The following is a 20,847-nucleotide window of genomic DNA, read 5'->3' on the forward strand; positions in this document are numbered from 1 at the left end:
GACATTGTGGGAAGACGAATTAGGTTACGGGAATGCTTCCATTAGGAAGGAGTACGTATAATGACTGGAAGTACAATAATTGTTCCAATGAGGGTCTCAGGTGAAGGAGCCTATACCGTCAGATTTTTTTTGCAGGGCACTGCTTCGAATGAGAGAGTGTTTGACAAATGCAACACGCACAAGCGTTACGTTAAATCAATAGAATCTTTATTTGATTGAACACGTTGTGCATGTCGTGATTCAAAAGGCATCAATCTATAGAAAAAGATGACGGAGGATGGCTGGGTCACAGCTAGGAATGTACAAAGAGACGCAAAATCTTTACAATCAGTGACGGGACGACTAACACCAAGGAACGAGTGCACGCCAGCTTTGACCGACCGCTCTGAAAAAACATTCACTGAAAAGCCACACGGCAAACGAACCCGTACAGACCTTCTTAATGGACCTGCGTTCAAAAAAACAGCAACCTTAACCCTTTTTGCCCCACAATATAGTGGCGCATCACCACGGCAACCGTGACCCTCATCAGCACTGTATCAAACAAAACCAGTAGCGATCCTCCGAAAAGTCAAGCGCAGCGGCACCGTCGGGAACGAGAGGCCGGCTGGAACGGCCCGCTGCTGGAACGGCCCGCTACTGAACCGTTCATCAAGAATGCTTTGAAATTGGCACAACCAACGTGCAAAGCGACATCAGGTTAAAGTGCACACAAGTCAAGCAAGCTGCAACAAGCGCAATCATTTGTCAATAGTGACAGCGTAGGGAAAGAAATGATTGAATACGTGGAAAGACCCCATCAAGCAATGCAACATGCAAAGGAACCACCCTCGTCATCATTATTGAAGGCACGCACATACAGTCCACTCCACACTCGCGCATGGCGGCATGCTCAGGCACAAGCGTTTAGTAGGGGATCTGGTTTTGGTAGTACTGGATCATGTCGTAGGTTCGACTCCTGCGGGGGAAATAACAAAAGACAATTGGCCTACAACAAGTCCATTGAACTTCAAAGATGCATAATGCCAGCGGCCGGCCCACCTGCTGCTCAGGAAGCAATTCTGGATGACTTTAATAATGAAGGCGGCGGCTTCTTTCTCACTTAAACCGGGGTTGAAGCGCTGCCTGCAACCGAAGCAGCAAAGGTTTTAGGGCAGTATGGAGTATTCAACTAGACATAGAAGTATTCACGTGAGTAGCTTGGCCCGTCGATGGCGTTTCCCATCATGCGCTAGCGCGAAGCAAGAAGATTGTTGAAGGTAGGTCAAGCTTTTTTCTTTGGTTCATTGCAAAATGTCTCGGAGTTTGATTCATCCAAAATGAGAACAGCATCTTTGGATACATCAACTGAATAAGAGTAACTCACTTGAGCAGCTTGATGGTTTGCCCTCTGAAACAGGGGAGCCCCGTGTCCAACATGAGGTTCACCAGGGAGACCACACCATCCATGTAAGGTCTAAATTCACCAGTATGTCAGTGGTGGCGGGCGGTGAGAGAGAGGAACTCGTTTTGGCGCGACACTACTCACCTGACTGCGAGGTAACCCCTCACGCACATCTCCATGAACCACTTGAAGGGCGTGGCCTCCATCTTGCCCCCCATGATCATCACCATCTCGTCCGTCAGCTTGATGTCGGGCTCCCAGCCCAGGTTGCCGCCGGGGGAGCTTTCGAACATGAAGCCAAAGTCTGCCAAGGCGCATCAAACTCTTACACTGAGGCCACTTTGCATTGGGCGGGTGGCGGATGATGAAGAGTGCCCATTTGCAAAGCTACTTTCTCTTGGTAATCAATGCAAACAGGCCACATACCGATGTGGATGAGGTGGCCTTGGCTGTCCAGCATGATGTTGCCGTTGTGCCGGTCTTTAATCTGCAGCAGGAAGAGCAGCAGGCTGTACGCCGCCATGCTACGAATGAAGTTGTAGCGCGCCTGCAAGAAAGCGGTGGGCGGGTGGTTGGCTGGCTGGCTGGCTGAGGCTCTACTACCCTGGCCAGATGCTACAAACGCTACCTTTTGGAACGCCAGCGTGGATTCATCGCCGTACTGGTTGCGGAAATAATCGTACATGCCAAAGTCCGTTTGCCGGCCCAGCTGATCCCGGGACTTGCAGTCGGGAATGCACTCGATCACGCCGCACTAGCGTTAGAGAGAGCGAGCGAGACAGAGAGACAGAGAGAGAGAGAGGGGGAAAAAAAAAAAAAAAGCCATTTGACATAAGCACCAGCAAGTTGATTGGTCATCACTTTTTCAGGAGCTCTCTTACTCCTGGAGCTGTGGCCACCACCCTGTACGGGAACACATAGAGGTCCAAGCCCACCAGCTGGAAGATGTTCTTGAACAGGCCGATGATTTGAAGCGCAAGCATGTCCTGAACATAAAAACAACAACAACATTTGTAAAAGGTCAAGCGAAAACGGCGGGAAGTTTCCAGCGGGGTGGGTCAGTACTTGTCGGCAGTCGTCGCCCACTTTAAAGATGGCCGCCTGCCAGCAGATCCGCTTGGCCTCTTCTTGGCTTTTCTCCTCGTCGGCAGAGTCGGAGCGGCAGCGCAGACCTGAAGGGAAGAATTATAGCCATATTCTGGCTTACCTTCAAGCCGCAATAAACCTTGACGCGCGACACCGATAAACGTGCAACTTCAGACAATACCTTCTTTTTCCAGCTCGCTGACGCCACATCTCTTGACTTTGAATTTGGCCAGGTAGGGCGCTTTGGCAGCACTGGACACAGATTGGACGAGGTCGGTTCGGTTGTCGCTTTTTGATGTGCGCGCTAAATGAATGGGGAGCGTTCAGTGGCAACACCTTTGCATGGGGGTCCCTGATTTGTAGTCGATATCCAACACGATGGCCTCCGGGTTGCTGGGTAGATAGCAGCCAGGCTGGACTTTGATTTGGGATAGTGCCTCCAGGCAGGCCTTCTTCCGCTCCTCCCCTTTAGGAACAGGTCTGATTGAGACAAACAAAGTAGTGGGAGTGAGCGAGCGAGCGAGCGTGGCTCTCTCACAGAATGACTTGACGCCGCGGGTGACAGCTCGTCTCGGTTGTTGTTGTTCACATTCACCTCTGGATATTTGCCTTGCCATGCCATGATTGGCCTAATGAGAACCGAGGGGACTTATCTCATCCCGCCGGAGTGGGACAAATAATGAGCTCTGGTGAGCTGCTTCCAATCAGCTCCAAACATTGGAACACAGGCGAGATAGTAAACAAAGGCATTTTTGGAGAGGCGCTCTTCCCAGCTTCTTTAAACGTGTGTTCGTACGTACTTGATAGTGGCTGACACGTTGGTGATCTTATTGAAAAAGTCAAACTCTCGCTGGTAGAAGTCCTTGGCTGGTCCAGACAAGCCGCCTGTGATCTCCTCCACCATTTGCTCCAACAGCTCGCCAATGTCGGCTGCAGGGGAGAGCGAGAGAGAGAGAAGACTGAATTTTGACAGGCCCATTTTGTTGTGAGACGAGCGTTCTCTTACGGTCTTTCTGGTGGGCCTCTTCATCCAGGTAGATGTTGGTCTTCATGTTCCAAATGAATTGATGGGCGAGGAGCTGGGACTTCTGAGCGGCCCACAGGATGTATTCTCTTACGTAACCCATCTAGATAACGAGACGGAGTTGCGGTGAAAGGAAGCAAAAGCAACGGCCGCTGCTGCTGCTATGTTGGAGATGGACTGGGCCGTTCGTTGTTAGCTACAGTTCCTTGGGTGTGATTCAAGATAAATGCCTTTTGTCTTTATTGTTATGAAATGATTTTGCCTCGCTTCATATATTCACCTTGTCGTAACGAAGCGCCTGGACAATTTGCGGAATGTAAAACAAGATGGCGTCCTGGGGGGGAGGGGGCAAGCAGTCAAAATAAGTTCAAAGCGGCCGGCCCTGAAAAGGTCAACGTGAGAGTTGCCGTGTGAGCGTACAGGAGGGAAAGAGCGGAGTACTTTGACCCCGTATTGAGCCGTGAGCGGGTGAGGCGGGTACATGGAGGAGAAGTAGGACAGTCCCGTGGGTGGATCTGCGGGCGCCCAGCACAGGATGTGACTCAGCTCGGGAGAGTCGGCGTCGATCGTGTGCCACGTCACTAGGAACTGTGGACAAATCAACCCATGTATGAATACGGCGGGAATGAACGACCACAGCATAGAAAGCGCTCAACGATGAAGGGCGTGAAAGGGAGGACGCGTTGTCCTTCCTGCCACGTGGGAGAGGCGTGGCTCATTATCGCAAAACGCTCTGGATGGAATCGGTCGCATCATCTCATTAAGAGACGCCGGGCGGGTCAAAGCAACGTTTTATGATAGCTTCGCACTTTCAAATGCTAAGCAGGAAGCATTTAGCACAAGTTGTGCACAACAACTACATAGACGACAGATCTTGGGTCACCGTTTAATGAATCCATTAAGGATTGAAGAACGGCGACAATTTTGCAGGCAAGGGCCTTTGCTGCTCTGCTTGGTCGAGGAGGAGAGCTCACCTTGACTGCCTCAGGGACGTCGCACACAGCGGCTGGATCCAAACGCACCAGACGAGTCACCTCCAACACAATGGCTTCGGTGTGCTTAAACCTGAGGACAAAGCCACAACTGTAAGTAAATAGAACACGGAGCCCCCCCCCCCCCCATGCTGCAAGACGTGGGCATACCTGGCAGGAAGCTGCAGCGCCAGGTACGGCGCAATGCTCCACGCCAGATTGACGTTATCCTTCCACTGTTTCTCCGTCAAGCTGATGTATTTGGACCTCCAGTTGGAGATGCTGGTCTCCACAGACTGCTCTGTGGCGATGGCCAGCTCCTGAGTGGACAAGGGGTTGTACCATGTGGTCAGACGCTCAATCTCGCTGGCCTACGATACGGCACAGGAAAGACAAAAAACAAAGCAGTGATGCTTCGTGCTTTTTTGGTTGACGACCAAATGTGGTGATCAAATAGAAATACCAGTAAAGCCAGTAAAAGGGTACGCCGTTTCATGTAGTACTTGTGCAGTTGAGAGCCTCGGTTGCTTTTTTTGGAGAGGCCTTTGACGTTACAGGAGAAACACATCAGCAAGGTTGTTGTTGTTTTTTTCGGACGCCGTGCGATTTGCTTTCTCCACCTGATTTCTTGGATATGGTGGACATGCCGGAGGACAGAGGGTAGGTGTTAATCCATCCCTGAGCCACCTGCTGCCTCTGACCCATGGCCGCATCCAGGTTACTGCGGCTGTCCGTCACCCCCATCACTGTCAAGCTGTTCACCGACATGTCTTGTGGATCTAAACAAAGAATGGCATCACTGGAGGAAAGAACACAACACCACCTGCACAATCCAGACAGAGCGCTTTTGAAAAGGAGTTCCTTCAATTGAGCTCGATTGATTGGATTGAACATTTATTGATCCCCGCCCGGTGGTGGGCAAATTCAGGCCCCAGCAGTATTCAGAGCACAGAGCGGCTATACAAAGACACACAATAGGGGCGCTGAGTGCGTACCTCATATAGCCGACCGACCGAGTGAGTAATATGTATGGAAAAGGAGCAAACCTGGGGGAACCAGCTGGTTGGCAGCCAGATACTTTTTGTCTGACTGCAGGCAAGCGTAGAACTTGATCATGATGATGATATCTTCTCTCAACCTCTGATCAGCTTGAGTGGGAAATTTGGGATTGACACTAAAACAAAAGCAAATGAGTACACACTGACAGACACGGGTTTGGGTTTTCCCTCCCTGCCCCGCCCTGCCCTGCCCTGCCCTGCGGCGACGCTCCTCTTTTCTACCTGAAATAGTCAAAAGCTGTGGAATAGATCTTCTCTCGCAGTACGTTCTTGACGGTGGCGTTGGTCACCACGTCAGCGTGCAGGAGCGTTAAACCCAGAGTGAGCAATCTATCGAAGGAAGCAGAATGCGGTCATGGTGTTCACCAGCACGCACGCCCTTTCAAAGCATCGGAGGGCCCACCGAAATCTCGGCCCGATGGCTGCCACGTGGGTGTTCAAGTGGCTTTTGGCTCCTCCCACGCTCAGAGACAGCGACCTCTGCAGGATGGTGGTGAAAATCTCCACTTGGTCCGAGCTGCTGTATTTGGCTATTTCGAACCTCTGCACCAGAAACTGGTAGGAGATAAAGACAGGCAGACAGAAGATCAGAGCGTCTCCCCATACAAAAGACACTGACTGATCACTGACCTCTATCCACAGGAAGTGGGGTATGACGTCGGGCGCGCAGGGTGCGGGCTGGCTCTCTTCGGACACAGCCAGGGGCCCCGCCTCGGCCTTGGCGACGGAGAACAAGCCCATCTTCAGCTCTACCGTCATCTGCCAAGCGCCTGCCATCTCACGCATGAACTGGACACAAAGCACAAGATGGCGTGCGAACGTGCTCGCCGGTGGTTCGGAAGCGGAGCGCTACGCACCGGCACTTCGACGCCGTCGTGCGCGGCCAGGAGCCACTCCCAGCACGCGATGGCCGTTTCCATGCCGTGTTCGGTGAACATCTGCAGGGGCGACCAGCAAAGGTGGTGCAACAGCGGAGGATCGCAGTCTGACGGCAAAAAGGAGGACTCCGTTCACAATGCTTTCACGGATCCACAGTGTTTGACAGCGCAGAATGGGCTCCTCACTTTTGGTGATGATTAGCAAGGCGGCCATCTTGAACATGGCCCGCGTGAAAGCCTCCGGATCTCGGCCGTCCAGAGCGCTCGTCGTCAGCTCAATCATCAACTTGTTCAGGTCCGATTGACTGCCCGTCGCCTCGGAAAACTGGATCATACCGGCGACCTGACCACAAACGCATTTAGGATCTTTTACAGATTCTCGCCAATGGCTCAATAGGGAATCCGAGCAATAATAATAATGCGCTATCACGGTGAGAGAGAGTCAGTGTGTTTACATGAAGAGGAAGTCAACCCACAAATAGGTTGTTGTAGGACACATATCCAACATTGAACAGAGACAGCATTCTGATGAATATTGCATTTGAGCAGCAAATCTCAAAGCGCTGCCATTTTGCCACTGTCGACTGAAAAGGACGGACGGACAGTCACAACCAATCACGGCTCAGCTTCAGAAAACAAACGAGCCGTGAGCGCTTGCGACCTGGCAACCGGGATCGGAACACTGATGACATTTTGATGACGTTTGATGACAAAGAAAATGCGGGGGTTGACTTCTACTTTAAACTCCTAACAAAGAAAGAAAAGTACAGAATACCTCCCCAGTGTATCGGTTACGCAGGTTGAGAGAGGCCATGAAGTTGGAGTAATCTTTTTTCACACACGCAGGTCTCTCGGTCAGCTGGGTGTTCTGGAGAGGCAAACAAGGTCATTTGTGCAGAGGACAATTGCGCCTTGCAAGCCCCCGCCCGCCTCATTGTACTTTGGATTCAAACCAACCTGGGGGAATGCAGCCTAGGCAGAGGAGGGCGCAACGACGGACGGACGGACGGACGGCATAACCGTTAGCCAAACAAGCCACCAAGTTTCATTGCGCCCAAGCAAAATCCGACCAGCCGGGTACATTGACACAGACAAATAAAACAAATGAAGCAAATGAAAGACGCAAATGGAATAAAAGCAAGCCGGAGAACACCTATGCCAAACGCACGCAAGACAAAAATGGATTGTGAGCGCAAATGGAAATCAACATTCTTCCATGGAAGCAAATAAATAGACAATAGCATGAACCCAAGTAAAACACATCAACATGCAAGCAAATGGGAAATGCCGCGAGCAAGCGGCCAAAGAGCACATTTGCTGTTTGTTAGCCATTGAAAAAGCTACAAGTGGCTTCAACGCAGCACTTTGCTAGATTTTCTAGCAGACTCATGTTTGGGCTCAGCTAAGTTGGCCCAGATGCAATATTATACCCGCAACGGCACACGAAGGGGCCCAGCGTACGTGTGTGGGTGCGCGTGAGACTCACGCCCAGAGTGGTACTCTGCCTGTTGTAGCCTGCAAAGTGCAGGATGCTCTCCGTGGCCATGGCCAGGCCCGTGTGCTGGGACAGACCCGACACCCAGTTCTGATGCTTGTTCATGTACTCCTGCCCGACACGCACAAGAGAAGATTAGAAGAGAAAGTCAAATGTTCACAGATACATGCTGGATCTTTTTCCGCGAGTCGGTGAAAGAAAGACCTGCAGGTGTGACTTTGTGACGGAAGGGGCCCATTTCATTGCTTCTTTCAGGATCTCCCCACAGCGAGCAGCAAAGTCCTTCACGATGCTCTGAGAAGGGTGCAAATCATCGACCAAAAGAAATACATGTGATTACCGCAGGAAAAGCATTTCGATAAGCAGAAGAAATGACTCGACGGGTCATTCGGAAGGTGCATTGCAATTGTGCTGTACCACAGTAAAGACGTGAACAGCATTTTTATTTGGCAAATATGCATTCAGTTGCAAGGCTACGAGATTTGGATTGGCGGACCACTCCACTAGGCAGCACGGTGCTGCCCTCTAGCGGACACAGTCACATACCTCTCTGGCCTCGTACGTATCCGGTACGGTAATGCTGTATGGAGTATCGGGAATGTCATAATAAGGCTGGTCCTTGTGGATGTCCTGAACACGTGGAAAACATCACTTGAGCTTCTATTTGGTGGAACAACAAAAACCGTCCCCCATACTTACTGCACTTAGGGACAGCGAGAGCGTCTGCAAAATGTCTAACATGGTCTTCAGCACGCGGCCATTCCAAAGCAGATGTGGGAATCTGGTGAGAGGAGGCAGGAGACACAAACATTCATTACACACATGCAGTCAAGGCGACAGGAAGAGGAAGAGCACTCACGTCTCGGCCAAACCGGAAAGATATTTATCCGCCACTCTGCGGATCCTCTTGTGGGTGTGGTTGAAGTTAATCAGCAAGAATTGGGCGTGACGCTCCAGTTCCTCCTCGTGCTCTTTGGTCTTTGGCTGGAAGAAGAGAAAAATCCAAATGTTGCCCATTCAAATGTCAAAGGAAAAAGACAGACACACTCACCTTGTCGGCCATCATTTGAAGGAAGACGTCAAACACCTTGTCGCCGACACAAATGATGCACTGCATCATTCCTGATGACACGGAAGAGAAATTTGGGGAAGATCAAAAAGACCACGATGCCCCCCCCCCCAAAAAAAGAAAAGAAGCCCGTACCGGATTTGTCTTTCTGAATGGCTTTGTCTTCAAAATAACGAAACATGACCTGGAAGCGGTCAGGATCGTTGGAGTGTAGCATCCTACAAGAAGATCGAGCAAGCAAAAAGGCCTCATTGAATAAACGGCGTTTCTTAGGGGGGGGGGGGGGGTAGTATCAACTCTTGCGCAATTTCGCACTGGCTGTCAGTTGGTACTTTCTGATTTTTCCTGACCTCATATACTCTAATCTGTAGACCGAGAGCAGATATGTGGACATGGCAAAATCCAGCTTGTTGATAAGGGCAGATGCTTCCGGGGAGGGGTCCAGGAGATTGTTGATGGTCGCCCGCAAGTCGTTCAACTCTGCCTGGAAGAGGAGAGAGGCTTGAAATATGCAAGCAAGGTGGATGGATGGATGGATGGATGGATGGATGGATGGATGGATGGATGGATGGATGGATGGATAGGCAGTACCGCTGTGACGGTGTCATTTTTCAAGGCAGAGTTGTACTGCAGTTCGGAGCGAAGGGGCTCCCCGCTGGGGAAGGTCAGCAGAGGAGACTTGGTGGCAATTTCACAAACACCTTCATACCACTCCTTGGGCCAGAGACCTGCAAAGAAACAAATAGGTTTTGCCAGCATGCTTTGGAAAGCTGCGCTAAAGCTGTTCAGCCAACCTGATCCTTCCACAGCAAAACCCATGACCACCGAGTACAACCAGAAGTCTCGAAACAGCTTCTGGAGGCGGGGCTTAGCTTCTTTGATTGGCGGCAGCCGTCTGGTCAACTGTGAAGGAACAAATGAACCAACCAACCAACGAATGAAAGCATCCATTCCGATAATGAAGAGAAAATCAAGAACAGAATCAATCCATCATTAATTAGTCTCCCATCTAGGTACATATTTGGTATCCCCAGACCAGAGAATGAAGAGCTGAAGGCAAATGTTATTGAGGCAGCGGACTTTTGGGTCTGTTTGATCTGGTCTGTTTGTTTAGGAGGAGAGCACGTCAAAGTTCAATTTTCGATTCAATTCACTGCTTGCGTCCAGTAGCAAAACACCAAACAGCACACGGCCAAGGTAAGAGACGACTGGAGAAACTCGCAATTTGTTACATTGTCTCATTTGATTGTACTGTGGCTACGTTGAAGGCGCTTGCTTTTCCACGCTGCCCCTTCAAGATGCAGTTGATAGTGAGAGTGGTCTGGGTGGCCTGCTGCCTACTGCTCAGTCCAGCGCTGGCTGCCATCAAAGACCTCACGTCGCACTTTAGTCCCTCCGACCCGCAGCCCAGAGGCTTCCAGGCAGGGGATATGGACCACGTCCCCTTGGAGTTCCACAAGGAAAACACCATCACCAACGACCTGCTCTTTGACGGCTTCGACGACCAAGATTACATTGATTTTGACAAGATCCTGTTGACGGGCAGTGACGACTACACGTGAGTAGTAACCGTTTTTGAATATTTGGGCAGTGGAAGAATCCAAAAATAAAGAAACGGGGAAAAAACGGCACGCACGCCTTTTCCAGCGAAGGAGACGAGATTGACGAGATCGCCACCCCCGCCCCGGACATCGACATATTCGCCGAACCGTCCGACCCCGAAATCCGCCGCGCCAGACTCCTGCGCCTCTTCCACGGTCGTTCGCGCCTCCAACGCCTCAACGTAGCCAACGCCCTCTTCGGCTTCAACCTCTATCGGAGTCTCCGCAACGACGTCAACCAGAGCGACAACATTTTACTGGCGCCGGCCGGGATCTCCATCGCCATGGGCATGATGGCTTTAGGAGGCGGAGCCGCCACGCAGGAACAGATCTACAAAGTTCTGGGCTTCGCCGAGTTTGTCAACGCCAGCAGTCACTACGACAACAGCACGGTGCATAAGCTCTTCAGGAAGTTGACTCACAGGCTCTTCCGGAGAAACTACGGCTACACGCTGCGCTCCGTCAACGACGTCTACGTCAAGAAGAACGTCTCGCTGAAAGATGCTTTCCGCGCCCAGACCAAGGCTTATTACTTTGCCGAGCCGCAGTCGGTGGACTTTGCCGACGCGGCCTTTTTGAACAAAGCCAACCGTCGAATCCTAAAGCTCACCAAGGGAGTGATCAAGGAGCCGCTCAAGAGCGTGGACCCCCATATGGTGCTTATGCTGCTCAACTACTTGTACTTCAAAGGTGGGCCACAATGGGAGGGAGGGAGGGGGGGAGGCATTTTGCATTTCCCAAACGTATAACCGAGCGCATGTACCTCGCCAGGCACATGGGAACAGAAATTTCCCAAAGAGATGACCCACTACCGCAACTTTCGAACCAGCGACAAGACCAGCGTTCGAGTGCCGATGATGACCAACAAGGGCAACTACCTGGCCGCCGCCGACCACCAACTTGATTGCGACGTCCTACAGGTGAGCTGGAGCACTCCTCCTCCGTCCATTTTCCTTTTCTTTGATCTGGCGAGAGCAATCGAGGCAAATCGTTTGCCTTGTGTGTGTCACCTTGGCCTTTTCAGCTCCCCTACTCGGGCCACATCAGCATGCTCATCGCTTTGCCCAGGAAGATAACGGGGATGAGGAACTTGGAGCAGGAGATCTCGCCCACGGTGGTCAACAAGTGGCTCGATAACATGACAAACAGGTCAGCGGCTTCCTCGGGAAATTTTCAACCGCTCCACATGCTGATTTCTGGAGTCCCCGCAGGACCCGCGAGGTGGTGATTCCTCGCTTTAAACTGGAGCGGAACTACGACTTGATCGTCAATCTGAAGGAAATGGGGCTCACCGACTTGTTCCAGGACGGGGCAGACTTTTCCGGAATGACCTCGGATAAAGTCGGCTTGAACAAGGTGAGTGGGTGGGAAGAAGTCGGGAGAGACGTGGCTTTGTCTGACGCGCGCGCTTCTCGGAAATTCTCCTCAAGCTTAAGCACCAGGGAAGCATCACCGTCAACGAGGAAGGAACCGAGGCGGCCGCTCTGACCCAGGTGGGCTTCATGCCCCTCTCTTCTCAGATCCGCTTCGTGGTGGACCACCCTTTCCTCTTCCTCATCTACGAGCACCGTACAAACTGCGTTGTTTTCATGGGCCGAGTGGTCAACCCGTCAAATAACTAAGAAAGACGCACTTCAAATTGTTCCAGCCAATGCTAATGCCGGAGGTGGGGGAGGGGGGGGGGCATATCAATTGACACATGTTTGTTGGTGTAAAACGAGGAGAAATGATCTAAGCATGTGTTTCTTGAAACTTGAGCTTGCCCGGGTAAGGCCACGCACGCTTTTCTGTAACTCAATGTTATTTTCTAATTATTTTTGCGGCGATATTTTCGCTGTCAAAATTCAGAGTTTAATAAACAAAAACAAAAAATATATATATATATATATATCATAAAAAATTCCAAGAATGCCCACGACAGAAATGGAAACTTCTTGTCATTTGCAAAATGAATATGGGTAAAATATTGACTCTGTCAAAATTCAGAGTTTAATAAACAAAAAAGTAATTTTAAAAAATATATAATTCCAAGCATGCCCACTAGAGAAATGGAAATTTCTTGTCATTTGCAAAATGAATAGGGGTAAATATTTCTCAAGTATGCCGCTTGAACTAATATTATTTGAAAAGACATCATCCACTCACCACAGCGATGACTGGGATGAGAACGCCAAGATTCCCAGCGCTACCCGATGCCTGCAAGAACAAGAAACGATTGCTTTTTTTTTTTTTTTGCAACGGTAATGCGGTGCAAATGTGTCCACACACGTACTTTGAGCGCTGGCCCCTTATCTGACGCCCGCTCACTGGCTCGCTTCCCTTCCAGGCCGAGCTGGACAAAGAGTTCCAAAAGGTTCATCATGAGTTCATCCACCAGCTGCTCCCCCTGCAGGTTGGCCGCAATGTTGGCCAAAGCGTTGATGACAGCTAGCGAGCAGTGCCTTGTGAGCAAATACAAACAAGGCCGGCATGAGCAAAGGCAGCTAATAGCAGCTCGTTTGGCTAGACGTGCCCTCTGACCGGTAGCCGTGATCTCTGGAGTCTTTAGTGGCCGAGTAGACGACCGAGCTGGCCTTCACGCTGATTTGTTGGAATAGGTTCCACACTTCCTGGTAGATGTATTGCTAGCGCACAGAAAACATGGCTCGACTATTTCAAAGGAAAATGAATGAAATAACAATACTAATAAGAAAAGAAAAGAAAAAAAATACCTGCACTCACTCTATTTGGACTCAAGTCCAATATGACTGAGAGCCCAGACGGACGGGTCTTTTAAGTCGAACAAAAGAGGCAGATGGTGGTTGGGACTCACGTTCCCTGTGATGACCATGCAGCCCAGCTGGTCTATGATGAGTACGTCCAGCTGGGACGGCGGTTGACAGAACTTCTGCTGCAAGATCTGCAGGATGTGCTCCATCACTCTTGGCGTGTCTCTCAGCGCCGCGGCGATGTGGCCCAGCGTCCGAATGGTGTGATCTGGGATGAGGTGAGCGTCCCTGGGTGGCAACGGGAGCTTTGAAAAGAACCACCATCCGCACCACCCACCGCTCACATTTGACGCCGATAGACTCACTTGTCATTCTCCTGCGAAATGTACAAGCGGTTCGACAGACTGGCCAGAAAGGCCTCCACGATCACGTTGTCCATGGTCAAACCAGCTTTCAGACATCTGGGCCGACAAAAGGTTCGCTCCATCACTCTCTCTCCACTGAGCTGGATCTTCTTGCGACCGACCTGCAAATGTTGTCGATGGAGATATCTCGGAGCTGCTCGTACATGGATTGTTGGTCCTTCTTGCTGGACAGAATGTTGACTGTGGACTGAGCGTGCTCGTTGGTGACGTTGATCCGGATTTCTCCAGTGCCTGGGTTTCAAACAAGACATCTGGACTTTATCCTTCCGTTGGACATTTCCACTTTATTGTACAGTAGCATCTCTTTTGTTATATTTCGACATCAAACGGAGAGAAGCGCTATGCATGAAAACACCTTGGACTGTTTTTAAGCTTGGCTATTCAGCTCTTCGACGACAGTGAAGCGAAACCAAACGTTACCCTGAACTTTCCTACGGGAGTCGTCACATTGGGTTTACAAAATCCGAGGCAACGGAGCCATTGTAGCGGGTGACGCATCGAACACTGCAACGGATACCGGGACGGTGTCGACATTTAGCGTGCGGGCCAGACTTGTGCTACTACCTGCGCTGCACTGGCTGTGGTACTTGTAGAGTTTGACGATGACGGGTGACGGAACCACCAGGAAGTCCCTGAGGGATGTTGAAGCAGAGTGCGCCACCACAGGAAACCTCTCACACAGACGCCCCAGGCCCTGACAAGCACAGAAGAAGAGCGCCAGCACAAAAATGAGGAAAAGGGATCATTTGTAGCTTTGGAATGGCGGCATTGGCATATTCCTCAAAGATTCATAAAGGAAGTTCTCCCGATTGATGATTTGAGCAGCACAATGGTTTTACCTGCAGACAACAGATGAGCAAGGGCATGTGAGCGATGATGACTTTACTGGAGGTTTTGGACTGCAGCTTCTCCGTCAATTTGCTGCACAGGTTCTCAGCTCCTGTTGAAACCACATTGCAAGGGGTCGAGCGGAAACAAAGCGCCCCGGCCAGCCTCCTACCCAATTACCTTGCTCATCTTTGACGGCCCACACCATCAGGTCCACGCAGGCTGCGTTGGCTTGGCAACGAAGCTTGAGGGGGCTCGGTTCCCCCGGCAACCCCCCCGCGTCATCACGAAGGACGCGCTGCTGCAACTCCGATTGGCTGCTGCTAAATTGTTCCAGGACAAAGTCGTGGACTTCCCGCACGAAAGCCGCTTGCAAGGCTGGGATCCAAAAAGCAGCGCAAAGTCAAACGGCTTCAAATGAGGATTTCGGATGAAGCGCCACTCATTTACCGTTCATGTTGTACAGCGTGTCCCTCAGCATTTTGAACACGCACACGTAGAGAGGGTCGCTGAAGGTTTTGTAATGGAGCTGGGTTCCGGGATTGGACTTGGGTAGAAACAAGAAATTGACAAATCGCTCGATTGACTCTCTTTTTTTGTTTTTCCCCCTCCCCTCTCCGCAACACCTTTACCTCCATCACTTCAGCCACGGTCGCGTCGAGGGTTTTCAAAAAAGATTCGGAAACAAATACCTTCACCTGAATGGAGACAATCAGAGGAGAAGATTTGGGGGGGCGTGCTCGGCACGTTTGGCCGGCATCAGCGACGAAAACGGCGGGCGCAAACCATGCCGAGGAGCTGCCTGAGCCGATCCACCGGCACCTCTATCTCATTGTCTCCCGCTCCCAAGAAGAGAGGAGACACAGAGAAACTGGAGCCGACTGTGGCAAAATAGTAGTCGGGATCCACCGCGCGGTTCTCAGGGAGGTAGGAGGAGCCTGCAATGACACCCAACGGTGGAGGCTCTGAGGAGAACCCGCATCCAAAAGCATTTCTACCTTCAAAGTAATGAGGGCCAGGCGTGGTGGGAGAGCAGGGCGAGCGGCCTCCTGCGTCAGCGCAAACCTGAGACAGACAATAAATCCGCCTTCAACCTCAAGCCCACAACGGCAAGATCAAGAGCGGCGGCCTGTATGACCTGTGCGGTGCCACGATGGCGCAGCGTGTCGCTCTGGTACACGGTCAGCAGGGAGTTGGGAATGATGGAGCGGAAGTCATTGAAGGATCGGCGCCGCACGCCCTCCGTTTCCTCCGCCACGCAATGAGTCCGAGGCCGGTGTTTGGGGAACAACTTGGACAAGAGGGCTTCGTCGGTGACGCTGTAGCGGCCAAACGCTCGCGTCATGCCCAATAGGCTGGGCACCGTGTACCTGCACAGGTACACTACAGATGGAGAGAGCGAGAGAGAGACTGTCAGGGCTTCTGAAGGCGTGACTTGCCCACCATCAGTGATCCATGCGTGGGCTCGTACCTTTGTCATGATTATCAGGCGTTTGGCACATCTCCTGCAACGACTGCATGACTTCCATGATGGTGGTGAATATCTGCAAAACATGGGGAAGATCCAAGCATAGGATTGGGTCATCCGCTTGCGTTGTCAAGCGGATTTTGCAGACTCACCTCTAGCCTGTTGTCTCGGTCCCTCTGAGCCACATCTGCTAAGAGAGTCACTAAACAGAAGCTGAAGTTTTCGGCCACCGGGAGGAACTCTGGAGAACAGGTGGCGACGCACAGAAACATCATTCATTTATTCATTCATTCAAAGAAAACAACAACAACAACTCGCCAAGTACTCAACCTTTGCAAAACACTGCCTTTTCAAATGACCCAAATCAATCAATAAGTTGAACTTTTCTGCAGTGAACAGAATATTGGCCGGCCCGAGGAGTTCCGATAGCAGAAGTCTGCGTGGGCGGATCTGAGCTGCCGTAACTGACGTCATGTTGTATTTCTTTAGCGGAGACACTCAAGCCTCAAAAAATGGACATTTCAGCCGACAAGAACTCCACGGACTACGTTTGACTTGTATTTGAGTCATTGGATTCTAAAGTATACATTTGGGGCCGTAACAATGGCATGGGTTCCCTTGTAAGAGGATTGTCCTCACCCTTTCCTTTCTTTCCCAAGCCGTCTTCGATCCACTGGACACGTGGGAGGCCTCTCAGTAGGCTCAGCAAGTAGGGAACAAGCGTGTCTTTGTGCTGTTGGTGCCAGGCAGGCAAATCATTACACACAAATGAAATGAAAACAAGCGCACTCGCTTTGAAACAATAGGTGAGGAGAAATACAAAGTCGGAAAAGCACCGCAACACAGAAACAAACATTTACAGCGAATGAGATGTGGAGGATTCCAAAATGTCAATGCAATGATGGATTCCAAAGGTGACCAGGTCTGATGCGCGGCTAACCACAGGTGGAATGAGATCAAAGGCTTATGGTAGTGAGAGCATCAAGTCAAAGCAGTCAGTCCCGTGTTTCGATTCGAGTACAATAGCGGCGTCAGGGTAACAATAGCGGCGTCGAGGCACAGCGCCGACCTGTAAGCCGGACTCCACTAAGAAGACAGCCAGGGCCACGACGGCGTCGATGCGCCGCACGTCCAGTGAGAACACGCCTGGCGACTCCAATGGACACATACATCGTAGCTTCTGAACCTAAAAGGACACAAACAAATGGATTAGTCACACTTTGACGCAGTAGGCAGAATTGCACACATTATGGCGTCCGTCCGTCCCCTGCCTGCGTGGCTGCCTGCCTGCCTGTGTGGCTGCCTGCCTGCCTGCCTGCGTGGCTGCCTGCCTGCGTGGCTGCCTGCCTGCGTGGCTGCCTGCCTGCCTTGCGTGGCTGCCTGCCTGCCTTGCGTGGCTGCCTGCCTGCCTGCGTGGCTGCCTGCCTGCCTGCGTGGCTGCCTGCGTGGCTGCCTGCCTGCCTGCGTGGCTGCCTGCCTGCCTGCGTGGCTGCCTGCCTGCCTGCGTGGCTGCCTGCCTGCCTGCGTGGCTGCCTGCCTGCCTGCGTGGCTGGCTGCCTGCCTGCGTGGCTGCCTGCCTGCCTGCGTGGCTGCCTGCCTGCCTGCGTGGCTGCCTGGCTGCCTGCGTGGCTGCCTGGCTGCCTGCGTGGCTGCCTGGCTGCAGTCCGCCATCGAGTTTGCGTGCCGTAGTGCGGTAGGAGTTCTTTTGAATCCTTACATGTGGTTTGGGGGGGGCTTTACTTTTTTCCCTTCATCGTGTCAAAAGGTGTCGCACAGCCAGCGGATATTTTGAGCCCGCAACGAATGTTGAACTTCCGACAGTGCAGCCAAAAGAAAAGCGCCTTAAAATAAGATGGCAACAAAAACACGGTTCCCTCAAACCTGTTTGACTGCATGCACCGCTTCCCAACACGGACTATTGATTCCGTCCGTCCGTCCGTCCCTGCGGTGCAACGCCAAACGAAACGCTTCTCGCGACACGGCCAAGAGAAGCGCAAAGTCAATGAAAGCAGAATTACAGGCAATGAACGCTGGTCAAAAGTCAGCTAGTCATCAATGGAAGTCGCTCGCCAGGAGTGAGTGCGGAAGCGGGCGGCCGGGCGGGCGGGCGGCCAAGCGGACCTTGTTTACCGTGTTGCTGCTGTGCCTCACCTTTTCCACCGGTGCTGGCTGGTGTGCGGCCAAAGAGCGTGCCAGCGACAGGACTGTGTTGAAATAAAAGCCTCTGTGGCCGCCGCCGCTGCCGCCGATGCCGGCACCTCCTGTCACCGACATGTTTTCCTCCCTGCCTCTCTGCCTCCCTCGGCAAGCAATGCGAGTGAGAAACGGAAGGCGGACGCCCCAACTCGCGCTTTGGAAAGCGCAGTACGGACAGCCAAGGGGGACATACTTCATAAAAGAACTCTTCCGTAATAGCTAATCATTTCCGATCAATGCAATATCCTCAAGTTACACCTATAAATTATAACATGTTCACAATTTTGTACCGTACTAAAAATTGTAATGCAACTTTGGAATCCTGCTCTGCGAGGCTCGGTGACGTCACACAGGAAGTCTTCGTGCCAGTCCGTCAGTCAGTCAGTCATCTGACCTAGCAAGAAGAGCAGATCGATCTTTGGCCAGAGGTTGGTTCTTTTAACGACAGTCATTGCCCTTTTGAATCCTTGGTGTCTGTCGGACATCAAATGTGTGGATCTGTTGACAGGCACGTCGCTCGTTTCTTTCGGCCTGTTGTGCTTGTTCTCTGGCACTTTTCGTTCAGCGAGCTACCGTTCGAGTCGTTTCCACATAGCGTTCGAATCGTGTCAGCAGTTTACACCGAATCTTCAATTGTATCCGTAAACTGTCGGAATTTAGCCAATAGAATATCTTGATTGATCGATCACATAGGCAGGGTGGCTACTTTCCAATCAACACGTGTCCGTTGATGCTCGTAAATCCTCTTCTACTTTTTTGCTCTTTCTTGTGTGCGTGCCTCCCTGGAACGTTGACTTTTGTTTTTTACGACGGTGCGACGACGGAATGGAGTGACAAACATGTTCACAGGGCAAATGAAGTTCCATGCCTGCCTGTGAAAGAACTCAAAGCTGCAACCCAGTGTGTCACAAAAGGTCAACATTAGCCAGCGAGTCGTTAAAAGTGTGCTTGTGTGCCCCGTCAGGTCAGATCTGATCAGATGGCGTATCCAAAGTCCCACAATCCGTTTGCGGACGACGACGAAGACGGCTTCGGGCCTACCAACAGGGCCTCGGACGGTGACCACGGCGGCGACAGCCAACTGAGCGATGCCGAGAGGAGACAGCGCTACCTCCAGCAGGAAGTGATGCGCACAGCTCAGTCCGCCGTGGACAGCAGCTACCGTTCAATCGGCCTCATCTACGAATCGGAGAAGATGGGCGTGGAAACGGCGGAGGTAGTAATACGTCACGCCAATCACGGCACGAGGAAGGAAGTCACCGTAACCCTCAAATCCTTCTTGTTGTCGCTGTAGGAGCTGATGCGTCAGGGGGAAGTCCTACAAAGGACAGAGAAAATGTTGGACCATATGGATGAGGACATGAAGAGCAGTCAGAAGCACATCAATAGCATCAAGAGTGTTTGGGGCGGCTTGGTCAGTTACTTCAAGGGCAAACCTGAACAGCCCAAACCTGCGCCAGAGGAGCCCAAGGCCTACGAGGCCAACGACAGGTGAACCCCGAGGGCAGCCGGCCGAAAAGGATGCTTTTCTTTTCGCGTGCCTTCAAACCAGAATTCTGTAGAACACATTGCTCATCAGCCCTGGTCCAAGGCCAAAAGCACAACAAATGGGACACTATCTTGACAATGGCAACTTTCAAATGCAAACAAAGAAGCAGCACGTGTCCACTCATGTGCAAGTGCCCCCCGCTTCAGTGGAACGTGTCATTCATTTCTTGACAAGTTGCTCTTTTCCTCAGGTTACAGAATGCCTTGGCCACTAGCAAAGGGCAAGAAGACAAATACCAAGCCAGTCATCCCAACCTGAGAAAGCTGCAGACAGGAGGTACACCGTGACTCCGTGTGATATACAACCTGAGGTGGTGTGCTCTGACGTCTGCTTTTTCTTTTCTCCTTTTAAGGGTTTGGAGCCACGGCATCGGTGGATGGCGGCAGCTCCTCCTCACAAAATGCACCCCCTCAGAACAGACACCTTCGACAAGCTCACCAGACCTTGGACAACAATTTAGGTACATTCAGAAGACATCTACAGTGAGCTTCCGTTCATTGTGGGAGTTATTTACAAGTATCCCCCCCAAAAAAGCAAACTTGATCTCAACTCAAGCTTGATCTATACAAATGGACTTGTTTTCACCTTGTCTAGATGAAATGGCAAACGGCTTGAGCCGCCTCAAGAACCTCGGCTTGGGTCTGCAATCCGAGATTGACGGCCAGGAAGACTCCATCGATTCTCTGCTCAACAAAGTGGACAAGATGGACAGCAAGATCAACAGCACAAACCAGCAGATTAAAAGGCTGAAATAAAACAAACTCTTTGGACTTCAGACCTCACTGACATCTTACAAGTCATCACTTGATTTGCCATCCTGTCCCAATGAAGAATAAACTCGCACGTTCTTTTTTGCATCTTTGTTGTGTTTATTCTAAATCCCATCTTATTCTATTTGACTTGTGTCCATTAAAGGGAAGACTGTTTGTATTTGTAAGTGGTCTTCTCCATCAGTCTATGCATCTCTACAAATGCCATTTTTGTTCAGTTCAAAAATTGAAACCCACACATTTCCGACAAACATACGTGTATCGTCATTGGATTAAATCAAATGAAGCCTTACGCTAGCAAAAACACCCAAACCACCATCTTGAGAAATACTCGGAT

General features: G+C 51.2%; 3 protein-coding genes across 4 annotated transcripts; 2 read left to right on the top strand and 1 right to left on the bottom strand.

Annotated features, from left to right (window-relative positions):
• Positions 1 to 185: 185 nt before the first annotated feature.
• On the bottom strand, positions 186 to 18,389 carry LOC133154241 (phosphatidylinositol 4-kinase alpha-like). 2 transcript variants are annotated; one of them, XM_061278793.1, is made up of 55 exons: positions 18,147 to 18,389; positions 17,065 to 17,181; positions 16,635 to 16,728; positions 16,148 to 16,236; positions 15,999 to 16,071; positions 15,666 to 15,910; positions 15,526 to 15,592; positions 15,314 to 15,465; positions 15,160 to 15,225; positions 14,978 to 15,074; positions 14,708 to 14,905; positions 14,539 to 14,639; positions 14,264 to 14,393; positions 13,801 to 13,930; positions 13,640 to 13,735; positions 13,379 to 13,562; positions 13,087 to 13,190; positions 12,839 to 13,007; positions 12,712 to 12,762; positions 9,760 to 9,868; positions 9,557 to 9,693; positions 9,316 to 9,449; positions 9,101 to 9,183; positions 8,948 to 9,018; positions 8,756 to 8,880; positions 8,596 to 8,677; positions 8,443 to 8,526; positions 8,101 to 8,190; positions 7,888 to 8,007; positions 7,359 to 7,373; positions 7,177 to 7,269; positions 6,588 to 6,744; positions 6,381 to 6,508; positions 6,154 to 6,312; positions 5,927 to 6,078; positions 5,746 to 5,853; positions 5,512 to 5,639; positions 5,086 to 5,244; positions 4,929 to 5,008; positions 4,637 to 4,836; positions 4,469 to 4,559; positions 3,915 to 4,082; positions 3,775 to 3,828; positions 3,477 to 3,597; positions 3,271 to 3,400; positions 2,807 to 2,950; positions 2,652 to 2,722; positions 2,450 to 2,556; positions 2,266 to 2,370; positions 2,013 to 2,138; positions 1,811 to 1,931; positions 1,529 to 1,688; positions 1,367 to 1,456; positions 1,042 to 1,125; positions 186 to 958 (listed from the first exon to the last, which is right to left on the bottom strand). In XM_061278793.1, the coding sequence occupies exons 1-55, from the start codon at positions 18,387 to 18,389 to the stop codon at positions 907 to 909; spliced, it is 6,444 nt and encodes a 2,147-aa protein (XP_061134777.1). In that variant the 3' UTR covers positions 186 to 906. The 2 variants fall into 2 exon arrangements, with proteins under 2 accessions (XP_061134777.1, XP_061134778.1); XM_061278794.1 differs by lacking the exon at positions 7,359 to 7,373.
• On the top strand, positions 10,061 to 12,297 carry serpind1 (serpin peptidase inhibitor, clade D (heparin cofactor), member 1). The gene is made up of 7 exons (XM_061278795.1): positions 10,061 to 10,162; positions 10,234 to 10,523; positions 10,613 to 11,256; positions 11,338 to 11,486; positions 11,591 to 11,715; positions 11,778 to 11,922; positions 11,997 to 12,297. Exons 2-7 carry the CDS (start codon positions 10,264 to 10,266, stop codon positions 12,186 to 12,188), a joined length of 1,515 nt encoding a protein of 504 aa, XP_061134779.1. The 5' UTR covers positions 10,061 to 10,162; positions 10,234 to 10,263; the 3' UTR covers positions 12,189 to 12,297.
• A 98-nt stretch (positions 18,390 to 18,487) lies between the features above and the next one.
• On the top strand, positions 18,488 to 20,597 carry snap29 (synaptosome associated protein 29). The gene is made up of 6 exons (XM_061278798.1): positions 18,488 to 18,619; positions 19,156 to 19,407; positions 19,486 to 19,682; positions 19,931 to 20,016; positions 20,093 to 20,200; positions 20,335 to 20,597. Exons 2-6 carry the CDS (start codon positions 19,171 to 19,173, stop codon positions 20,493 to 20,495), a joined length of 789 nt encoding a protein of 262 aa, XP_061134782.1. The 5' UTR covers positions 18,488 to 18,619; positions 19,156 to 19,170; the 3' UTR covers positions 20,496 to 20,597.
• The last annotated feature ends 250 nt before the right edge of the window (positions 20,598 to 20,847 follow it).

Source organism: Syngnathus typhle, linkage group LG5 (assembly GCF_033458585.1).
Source record: "Syngnathus typhle isolate RoL2023-S1 ecotype Sweden linkage group LG5, RoL_Styp_1.0, whole genome shotgun sequence".
Taxonomy (NCBI): Eukaryota; Metazoa; Chordata; class Actinopteri; order Syngnathiformes; family Syngnathidae; genus Syngnathus; species Syngnathus typhle.

Bases quoted from the DNA above. Each gene is read 5' to 3' on its own strand.
- LOC133154241 (XM_061278793.1), bottom strand. From the start codon at position 18,389: ATGAAGTATGTCCCCCTTGGCTGTCCGTACTGCGCTTTCCAAAGCGCG. The intron at 15,226-15,313 runs GTTTGCGCCCGC...GTCTCCATTCAG, and splicing joins TCAGGCAGCTCCTCGGCATG to GTGAAGGTATTTGTTTCCGA. The intron at 1,932-2,012 runs GTAGCGTTTGTA...GCTTTCTTGCAG, and splicing joins CCACGCTGGCGTTCCAAAAG to GCGCGCTACAACTTCATTCG.
- serpind1 (XM_061278795.1), top strand. From the start codon at position 10,264: ATGCAGTTGATAGTGAGAGTGGTCTGGGTGGCCTGCTGCCTACTGCTC. The intron at 11,257-11,337 runs GTGGGCCACAAT...GTACCTCGCCAG, and splicing joins CAACTACTTGTACTTCAAAG to GCACATGGGAACAGAAATTT. The intron at 11,487-11,590 runs GTGAGCTGGAGC...TGGCCTTTTCAG, and splicing joins TTGATTGCGACGTCCTACAG to CTCCCCTACTCGGGCCACAT.
- snap29 (XM_061278798.1), top strand. From the start codon at position 19,171: ATGGCGTATCCAAAGTCCCACAATCCGTTTGCGGACGACGACGAAGAC. The intron at 19,408-19,485 runs GTAGTAATACGT...TTGTCGCTGTAG, and splicing joins TGGGCGTGGAAACGGCGGAG to GAGCTGATGCGTCAGGGGGA. The intron at 20,017-20,092 runs GTACACCGTGAC...TCTCCTTTTAAG, and splicing joins GAGAAAGCTGCAGACAGGAG to GGTTTGGAGCCACGGCATCG.